General features: G+C 26.3%; 1 protein-coding gene across 1 annotated transcript; it reads left to right on the forward strand.

Annotated features, from left to right (window-relative positions):
* Nucleotides 1–2,922: 2,922 nt before the first annotated feature.
* On the forward strand, nucleotides 2,923–4,018 carry LOC135927866 (large ribosomal subunit protein uL1-like). Its single transcript, XM_065464091.1, has 5 exons — nucleotides 2,923–2,982; nucleotides 3,030–3,182; nucleotides 3,227–3,375; nucleotides 3,482–3,654; nucleotides 3,700–4,018. Exons 1-5 carry the CDS (start codon nucleotides 2,975–2,977, stop codon nucleotides 3,868–3,870), a joined length of 654 nt encoding a protein of 217 aa, XP_065320163.1. The 5' UTR covers nucleotides 2,923–2,974; the 3' UTR covers nucleotides 3,871–4,018.
* Nucleotides 4,019–11,377: the final 7,359 nt, after the last annotated feature.

Genomic DNA, 11,377 nt, shown 5'->3' on the forward strand with positions numbered 1-11,377 from the left:
TCAATCATTAGCTTCTGGGGACAAAAAATTGTTGCATCAGGGGATAGAGTTTTAATCATCATGGTAAATGATGGATTATCAACCAATGACATTAGCTAAACGTGAACTATATCAATGATAAAATCAGAAATAACTTTATTAGCAGTTTCTGAGAAATATTAGGATGTGCAATATTATTATCAATTTAGTTTGAATTGAATTAGTCTTTTTGAATGTATTCTCCCCTATAACAAAATAATTAAGATGTTTTTCTATCACTTTAAAACTGTTGGCATGAACATTTTTACAAAATAAAAATATTAATAGAATTTAAAAATGACAATTGCCTTTGGGTGATTTTTGAGAACTGCATTTTACAATTTGAACAAATAAATTTGCAACCACCTTTTGTTTTATATTAATTTGAAAATATTTTCAAGTTTTGGAATTGAAAAATTTGTTTTATTGTTATCAAGAACATTTTTTTTACAGATTATCTTCCATTTCATTAATATCTAATTGTCTGATTCACTTATATCGATTTGGATATCCATATGCGATGACTTATAAATAATTTACACCAGATGATTTAGATTTTAATATAAATTGAAAATATAAATTTCAATTTCAAAATTAAATAATAAATTATAAAAACTATAATTAATTATGAATTTCTCTTCTTTTAATTATATATTTTTTATATAGAATATAGATATAGTATGTCAATTATAATTTTAATATTTTTTAAAATAGTGTTTTCATCATTGTTTTGTTTTATTTTTATAACTGTGCATTGAAGTTTTTTAAAACAAAAAGCGATAATATAATTTTTACTTTACTATCTTAAATCAATATTTGATTTGATGCTATTTCTTAGCATACAGGAACTACCTATTAGTGGGATTAGATCAACAAAAATTACGGATGCTGCAACTGATGAAAACATAATTTATTCCTCTGGACTATTTATAGCAATATTATCATACACCAAAAAGATCCTGAACTAAATTAAATTAAATTAAGAAATTAATACCCAAAAATGCCCAAAATACAACACCCCAGATTCAAAACGAAGTAATATCTAGTGCTTGAATATATTTCAGATAAATATAACAAAAGCGAGATGCCTTTTATTTGTCTTAAGGCTTATGAGATAAAAGATGCATTATATTGTGAAAACCTGAGTATAATTATCCGCTGTATTTTTTTCGTCTTTCTGCTAAAAGCATTACTTGCATTTTAAAGCAACTTAATGAGTTAAATATTAATTCAATGAATTTAATAAGCCAGGAATATGATGGGACAAACGTTATTCCTGGCCGAAATGAAGAGGAAAAAGGTTCCTTTTATACATTGCTATCATGTTGCATCTTGTGGATCAAAATATAATAATATTGTTATCATTTCTATTTTTTTTTAATTTAGCCAATGCATCATATAATTTTTTAGGCGCTTTAATGTATCCTGCAAATATTCAGGCCATACTCTTGAGAGCCTTTTAGACCAGAGGCTGTACAATTAGAAGCAACTCACATCATTTATGAGAATTTTGAGGCTATTGGTGAAGTATTAATTTACTTTTCTAATAGAACTCTTAATTCAGAGATTTCCACTCATATTTCAGTTGGTCTATCCCAATGCGTTAATATAAATTACGTTATATTAGCCATTATAATATATGAAATATAATAACAATAGATTCACTAAATATGTATTTACAGTCGGTAGGTACTTATCTAGGGGATGCTAAAAGTTATTGATTCTACTATCAATATATTAAAAAATAAAGGAAGCGATAATTCTTTTGATTTGATTAGAATTAAGGCTGAAAACTTTAAGCAAAATTCAATCTCACTCACAAATCATCAAGGGTACGTAAAACGCCTATAAATTTTCAAGATTCAGTCAATTAAGTTGTGAAAAGACTCCAATTGGAGTTCTTTAAAAGGGAATTATTACTATAATATTCTATCATGTTTTAATACATTATCCCCCTTTGACCCTGATTATTTTATATAGGATAAAATGACCCGACTAGAATAATTATTAAACTTAAATATGGGAAACGTTACATTATATATTGAAAATAACTAAAGGATCATCTGCAGAAGTTAAAATAAAACACATAATTTGAAAATATCCCAAATAATATGTATAAAAAAATATCATCATGCATTTAAAGAATTGTATATATAGTATTATATTGTATTCATATTACATTAATAAATTTTTAATAAAAATAGCAAAAAATTTCTATAAATGCTTAATTATTTGTTTTATTTTTAAAAAATAGTGGCCCCCTTAAGTAAACAGCTGCCCCCCCACCCACCTAATTGAAAATTCCTGGCCATGGCCCTGGAGACATTTATAAAATTTTTTAATGTTTCTAGGATTTAAATATATTATTTAACCTTTTAATTTAAATAAAGTTTTAATAGTATTGTTAAAAAAAAGCCCAATTTGAGTCGATTTGAAAAACAGCCCCATTAAGATCTTAGTCAAAATAATATTGCGTACTCAAGATTTGGCAAGTATAAGCCCAAACCTTTTGAAATCTAGGAGCAAAATCACGAGGCTTACACAATATTATTTTGGTTATAATCATAATGGACACGTTTTAATAAATGACCCCGTATCGGGCTTTTTAACAACACTACGTTTGAATATCAAAAAATAATGAAAAATTAAAAGTATAGGTATTTTTTTGCTTATTAAATAGTTAAAAACTATCAACAGATACTCATTTTAAAAAAGTATTTAAGAGGCATATACAGGAGACTCTTCCAAACCAAAGATACTAGACACATATATATCTTATAGTTAAGATACAAGTATTTGCGGTACTCAAACCTTGATCAGTTCCATATTGATTTTTATTTTTATCAATATTAAAAAAATCTGGCATTTAAATTTAATATAATAATAAATATTAAATTTCGTATCGTTAAAATTGTTCGTGGAGATATATTTACCATAACCATATTTCTTTTCCGATATGTCAAGGTACCTCGCATTTTAATCCATAAATAATTCTTATTAACATTTTATAGTAAAATATCCAAAGACACATTGAACGAAGCAATTGTTGCATTGTTGGCTAAATCACAAGAGAAAAAAAGAAACTTTGTTGAAACTGTTGAATTACAAATAGCTTTAAAAAATTATGATCCTCAAAAGGATAAAAGATTTTCAGGAACTATAAAGTATGTGAGCTACATAAATGTCTTGAAATATTTTTATATTATAGAGTAAAATATTCTCCAAGACCAAAATTTTCAATTTGTGTGTTGGGTGATCAACAACATTGTGACGAGGCTAAGGCTAATGGAATACCATTTATGGATGCTGAAGCATTAAAAAAGTTGAATAAAAACAAAAAATTGGTAAAACAATTAGGTAATTATACATTAAATGATGACTTCAAATTTGCTACTCTTGATTATTGTGAATAAAAACAAAATATCTGATATATTATTTAATCAATATATACATTTTTATTTAGCCAAAAAATATGATGCCTTTTTAGCTTCTGATTCTTTGATCAAGCAGATTCCAAGAATTCTTGGACCTGGGTTAAATAAAGCTGGTAAATTTCCTACAGTTTTAACCCATGGAGAATCCATGGTTGCAAAATCTGAAGAAGTTAAATCAACCATCAAATTTCAAATGAAAAAAGTTTTTTTTTAGTCATTTCTGAATATTAAATACATATAAATATAGGTTTTATGTTTAGCTCTTGCAATAGGAAATATTAACATGCCTCAAGAAGAACTAGCTTCAAACATTAACCTTGCTATAAATTTTTTAATTTCACTTTTAAAAAAGGGCTGGCAAAATATTAGAGCATTATATATCAAAAGTACAATGGGTCCAGCTCAACGTTTATATTAATTTTTATTTAATATCTTAAATAATTGAATAAAATATTTATAATTTTTATCTATTAAAATATATCCAATTTATCCAAATAACTTATTTTGATGCTATTAAATCATAAATTTAAACAAAGGATGTTTTGGAATAAATTAAAAGTATTTGGAAGGAAAATATACCCTTTAAATATTTGTAAATATGTAAGTTTGTATTAATATTGATGATTAAGAAAGGCTTATTTTTTCCTCATTACTTTTTATTTTATTTATTAAATAAATTTCGAAAATGCTAATATTGATAATTTATACTAAATAAGTACATATAATATAATTGTTTGTTATTAATTGTACCTTATTGGTATCCATATTAGCCAAAACAAATCACTGGGGTTGATTGTTATTGTTTAAAAATTTTGTACATACCTTATTTCCTAAGCTAATGTTTCTGGGAGGTTTGTTTCAGAAACAAATTTCTCAAGATATGGATCTAGAACAATACATTCTTCCAATATTTTTTAAGACTTCTGAAATAATTATCAAAATCATTTTAGTTTTTATTTGTCAATAATTTTAAATTTCAATTTAGAAATAAAATATATGTAAATAAAATGTATTTTAAAAAAAGAATTTAAAAATTATATGAAAAAAATAATATAAATTTGATATTAAAAACATTAAAAAGAACTGGGAGGAATAAATGCTTAGGAAATTGGACCAGCAGATTTCAAGAGAAATATGCTGATAAAAGGTAAAATCTTTTGTTAAAGTTTCTTGTACTCTTTTTCCATTTATTTACCTATGGTTTTAATAGAATTAATGTCTGGGATGAACAGTTGTCAGGCCAACATATTTGTTTAAGGATTTTTGCCAGAAAATTGACACAAGTTTAGAGGTCAACAGAAGTTGTCCACGTAAGAGATAGAGCATATTCATTTATATATCCATTGGTTTGAAAGTGGATAGGATATTACTGTTTGAGAGTAACTAGGAGAATGTTAATTGATTTGATGGGGCTCTAGCTTGTGAAAAGTGCGAGTGATGGTAACCTATATGGACTGGCCACAATTGATATGAAAAGTACAACTGCTTTACAGCCAAGGTGGGAGAACTATGTGTATGCATTGATGTTCACCAGCCATGAGCTGAGAATGGAACTGTGGATGTCTTCCATCCTTCATAGCCAGAACTTGCATATACTATTATGTTGGGTTTTCCACAAAGAGTCAGTTCGAACTGATGTATTTAATAATGTGAGATTAAAGGAGCATCCTAGTCTTTTTTGAATGAAAAAATCAATTTATTTAAATCTATCGATTATTTTTAATACTAATAAGATTTGGTTTATTAATGATATATTACACTAATTAGTATTTTGAAAGAAAGATTTTTGATAAAATTTTAAATGTTTTATTAAATCTTTACACTGGCTTTAAATTTCATAAATTAAGGATATATTTTTATTACAATCAATATTAGTTTTTTAATATCTAACAATTTTCTTTCTATTGATAAAAATAACTCATGTTTGCTTATTGTGGGCAAACTGCATGTAGTTGTACATATAACAGTCCGAGAACTGTTATTTAAATGTCCATAGGCTAAAAAAATTGGGCAAAAATAAAAGCCTATACTCGAAAATTTAATTTATGATGAAATAAGATATTCCATTTTAATATTCTAGTTCGATTAATATGGCTGAAAAAGTTCAGCAATAACTTTTTATCTGCACCAAAAAACTATCTTTCAAATTTTTTTCAGTTTACTCTTGGTAAAAAAATTATAAATTTTGATGGTAATGATAAAAAATTTATTATAATTCAATTTTATGTAAGATAATGTGCCTATCTATTTATTTAATACTGTGGTCTTTAAGCCATTTCTTCAATGACTTCATCTGGAGTGGGATTGATCTCTATTCCTACGTTCTAGCCTGGCCCAAGGAACCTTTAAATAGTATTTTAGTGTGGCCAATGTAAAATAATCATTAATTCATACATATAGTTATAGGAATGGTAACTAGTATTAAAAAATTTAATTCGAAAGCCGCCTGATTTTTAGTCCAGTTATGAAACTTACGATAGAGTAAAATAATATTGTCAATAAAATTAGCTGGGATGCTTTGATCCAGGTATACTTCAAATCTTAATACCAGTCATCAATATCTGATTTTAACTGCTCATATCTCCAATTCATTATAAAAAAAATTTCAATGTTTAAATATAAAATAATATAAGAGCAATCAACTGTTGATTGAGTAATAAAAAGTTAAGAACAACGTTTAGAATAAATTTATATTGAGATATTGTTATTAATAAAGTTATAAAAATTAATATTTATAACATTCACTTTATATTATCGAAAGTTTTATTACACATACATAAAAAAGAAAATTAATATAGTTTACCAGTGCGAATAGATTTTGAATCTTCAAAGTGTGGGTAAAAGAACTAGGTTTATTTATAAGTGATTGTTATTTTTATGTTTTTGTTGTAGGTTCTCACAATGCTAAATAAGAGTAAAATTAGCAAAACCCCTTCATAATCAAAACTTGTTTAATTGGGTATGGGGTTTTTACCAGTCTTATCATGGGCGTTTAAGTAAGCGACTTTGCCTATTGCATGCACAGGTAACTGGCCTGCAAAATAAACGTGGATGGACCTTAATGATTTATCGTGATCTTTTTATCCCCGTTTGATGGGCTTTTTCTGAACTATTATGATAACGCACAGTAATATTAACTATTGGTTTTAAAGTGAACCCGTCATATTTTATGACCCAAATTAAACCAACTTTTAAAGATAGCTTGGCAAATATTTAGCATTTGTTTCAGCTTTAAATAATTTACGAAGCCCTATGGCTATAGTGAAATCAATGTTTTAAAATAATTGAAATAATAAATAGGGCTTGGGAAATTGATGCACATAAATCTTTAGCATTTTTAGAAACATCTATCATTTCACCTACTATTGGTTTCAACTATAGCCTCAAATGCTTCAATAATGCCATTAAACTAACTTTTACTCATTTTTTTGTAGTATACAGAATATTTGATATAAATTTAATCATGATATTTTCCAGAAATATAAACATCAGAAGAATTATAATATTTTTTAACCCTTTATTACACAGCCGGTTGAAATTTGTCAGAGGTCAGCAATAGGCGGGTTTTATCCAAAAAGTCCGCCCTCTCGCTTTGAATTTTAGCGGCCAATTATTAATTTATTAAAAATATTTACCCGCCCGCCCATCTAATGTTTAAAAATTATCTAATTAAACATATGCAGGGTTGCCAGATCTTTCGCTTTTGGCATAATTTCCCGATTTTTTACTTTAGTTTACGCCAAAACACGCCATCTATGATTTACGCTTTTCCCTATTTTCCTAAAATATTCTGATTTTTTAAATAAAAATAATTAAAAATGGCTTAACTAGAAACTTAGGCTATCATTTTTATTTAAATTCAATCATATATTTAAAAAGGCATCTTGAATTTGTTTAACTTTATATCCATATTTTGAGAAAGTAAAAACAAAATAAATTATAGTTTAAGACAAGTTTATAATCCAAAAATTTTTTAAAGCGCAATATCAAAATAACTGGATATTAATGTGTCAAAGAAGATAAAGAATGTAGCTTACAAGCAGGGATGTGAACGGACCCTGAACCCTCGTATTTTGGCTGAACCCGAACACGGACCCTTTTTAAAAGTGGTAGGCCAAAGGTTCTAGGTGCCATAAAAATTTTTATAAATAAAAATATTTTTAACTTCGCATTTTTCTTTCAATTTTCTTCTTGGATATTTAGAGATTGATATCATAAATATTTTTCTAATGTAATAATATTTTATTATGTAAATTTATTTATATGCTATGTTAAGAAATACGTTGATTATTTTGAAAGTGAATTATTTTGTAGTACAAGTAATAATATTTTAATTTAAATGAACGTTGGTCCTCAATTTGTATGATTTTAGAACGATTAAGTTTGAAAGATTTCTGTAATGATTTTATTATAGGAGCATGTGAAGTCATTTTGTCGGAAGATGATTGGTGCCAAATAAAGGACCTTACTAGTGTATTAGTTCCTTTAATTAACACTATTAAGATTACAATCAGAACAATTATGTTTATTTGATTTTAAGGCATAAGGATTAGATTTAGAAAAATTTACAGTCCTTTTTATACGAAATATTAGAAAACATGAAAATTCTAGAGCAACAATATTTGCAAAATAGTGTATACGCTTCTATATATTTAGACCCTCGATATCAAGTTTTATTGAGTATTGAGAAAAACAAATAGCTAAAGACCATCTTAAGGATTTATGGCATAAGCAAAACAACATTATTTACAATATATTGGAGGCTACGAAAATACCGATTGGTGATAGCAACATTGATGATCCTGAAATTTTACTTTTAGATAGAGAAAAATCAAATTATCATTAGACAGAAAGGAGGATCAAAAAATGCCTATTGTATCTTTAAAAAGTTCTCAGAAGTTAAGAGAATAAATAAGGATATAAATATTTTAAAATTCTGTAAAGAAAATTTTTCAATATATCCAGAATTATATATCTAGAATCTTCATACTGTACTGGTGACACAAGTACAATAATTTTATAAAGATAACTATCTATTTTAGGTATGGGTAGAACGTGAATTTTCATCTTTGAAATATATATTGTCTACTTTACTTGGAAATTGCAAGGATGATATTTTAGAAGATATTATGATTGTGCTAGAATACACCATTTAAAATATATATTATTTCATTTTAAAATTTTTCATTAGTAAATTAAGAATATGTATATATTCAACTATAATAATAAATGAATGAAAAAAAAATCTTATTTTGAGTCATTATTTTTATGTTCCTTGAACCCGAGCCCTGGACCTTTCAAATTTTATTCTTGTACTCGAATCCAGACTTGGACCCTTTTTTTTGTCGAAGGGTTCACATCCCTGCTTACAAGCAATTTGTATAATATGGAATGCAAAATTAAATATCAGCCATGAAGGAGTCCATAATATAAAAAAACTCAACATGACAAAAACATTTCAAAATTAAAAAATAGAAATCATCAAATAATATTTAACCATACTTAAAAATAATTTGTGATGTTAATTCTGCAATAGCCGTAACGACATTGATCTATTCATAAGTGCATAGTTATTTTCTACAGATTGCGCTACAAATTTATTCCCTATTACTCTTTCCTGATTCAAAAATAGCCAAAAGTATAACGAAGAACAAAAGCCTCCATATAATGTTAAATATCCTAGGTCCTGAAACTAATAAAGACATAGAGGATTTAGGAAAATTATCTATTTTATATATTAATACATCAAATAATGGAAATACTAAAACATTCACAATGTTACTCTATTTTTATAAAGAAAGGTGTTACAAGTAAACCACTAAAAAAAGATTCATCGGACTCGGAGAAATCGATGTATATTGCGTCTATGCTTGTGCAGAGTTTTGAAAATTGTAACCTTTCATTATTAAATGTAACATCTTTTGTGCCGATGACGGTGTGAATTTCAGAAAAAGTGTAATGACGGGATTATTAGTTTTGAATGAAAATATCATCTCCATTGGTTGTGCTATAAAATTCACATGGAGGAAGAATGGCATGCTTTATTATCAATAGACACAGAAATAATTGCTATGAAATGTTATACCGAAATCAGTAGATCCACAAACAGGATATCTGTTTTAAAATAAATTATGGATTCTCAAGATATTCAATGGTCCAAACTCCCTAAGAATTGTTCCAATAAAATAGCTATCAATAATGCCGGCTCTCGAGACTTGATGAAAATTATTTTACTGTTAAATCTTATTTTTCATCCCCCAAAAATCTGAATTCATTATTAAAATTATTTTTTGAATGTTTGGCTGAGATCTATTTATTAATATAGGAACGACCTTAAACAACGTGATAAAAATTGAAATCCGAAAATTTAATTGCAATGGAGATGTTTTCATTAATGAATAAATTAGTTATAACTTTAAAAACCCAAGTTATCAATAACTTTTATGGCACGGTCATAAGAAAAATTCGTATAAAATGGGATGATCGTGATAAAATCGCATCATTTCAAAATGAAGCTAATAAATATATTAAAACAATCATTTCGTAAAAAAAATATGAATTTATAAATAATAAATGGGAAAATCTAAATATTATGAAACTCGAATTTTAATATAAAAGATATCGAATTAGATGAATTATTGATTCTTTAAATACATTATATATCTTTAATAATATATCGAATTTGGCTCATGAAAACAAATGGGTACTTTTTTCCCAAAAACATTGCGCCAAATTTAAAAATATATGCAATATTATATTCTCGGTACACATTCAAATGCTGATTCAGAGCGCATTTAAATAAAAATTTCTGGCGGAAAGATCATAATCGGTTATCTTTATCAGCTTAAGAAGCAGAATTAATGATCAAACATAATTTTATTTATACTTGTAAAGATTTTAAGGAATATATAAGAAAAATTAAAATTTAATTAATAACAATGAATGTATTTATTTTTAAAATAATATTTACTAATTTTATATTAAAAAATAATGGCATACGATCATCTTCCTTTATTTTACTATTGCGTATTAGATTTATTTATTTAAATAAAGAAATAATTACTTTGAAAAACATTAATATTATTTGTTATAAGTTTTTTTAAAAATTATAATTAAATTCTCCCGCTTTTTGTTTGAATGCATCTGGCAACCCTGTAAATATGCATTATGAAATAAAACTATTATTTTTAATAAATTGAAGTCAATTCTGCTCATTTTGCCTGAAAAGTATTAAAAATTAACTTACTTCTTTTTTTAACGCACCCGCCAAGTAGGGCGGGCGTGGGTAGGGAGCTAAAATCCACCATTGCAAGACCTATAATTCAAATTCAACAAACTTTATTTAAAGATTATATCGAGGTATTTATTTGATTATAAAATCTTACTTAAGGGTGGGGGCGTTGATATGCCACTGCTTTATTTAAACCATTTTTGTTAGAGTAGGTATTCCAAACATGATGGAATACATTTCCGGTAAAATCAGATTTTTAAATTTAAAAAAAAGATGCTAAAATGATTTAAAGTTAAAAAAATAAATATTGTAGGAATAAATAAATTGCAACTAACATATACATATAAATTTTATTCAGCTTAATTATTTAAAAGTAGTTAAAATACTATCGAATTTAAAAATTATTGAGTTATAAACATAATTTGCATGATTGATATCGAAAAAAGATGATATAATTGTTTATAATTGAGAAAATATATCTAAAAATATAATAATGAACATATTAAAAAGACATATAATATCAGTTATTTTGATTGACATTTTTGTGAAACAAAAGATAATTGTATTAAGGATATTCAATATTTATTTATCGGGTCGGACATATCTAACAGCCCGACCCGAGCCTGAGGAAAAAAATTTTTCAATGTCTGCGATCCGAGCCCCGACAGACGTTTGATAGTAATGGTTACATGCA

This window comes from Gordionus sp. m RMFG-2023, chromosome 4 (assembly GCF_954871325.1).
Source record: "Gordionus sp. m RMFG-2023 chromosome 4, tfGorSpeb1-WG-v2, whole genome shotgun sequence".
Taxonomy (NCBI): domain Eukaryota; kingdom Metazoa; phylum Nematomorpha; class Gordioida; order Chordodea; family Parachordodidae; genus Gordionus; species Gordionus sp. m RMFG-2023.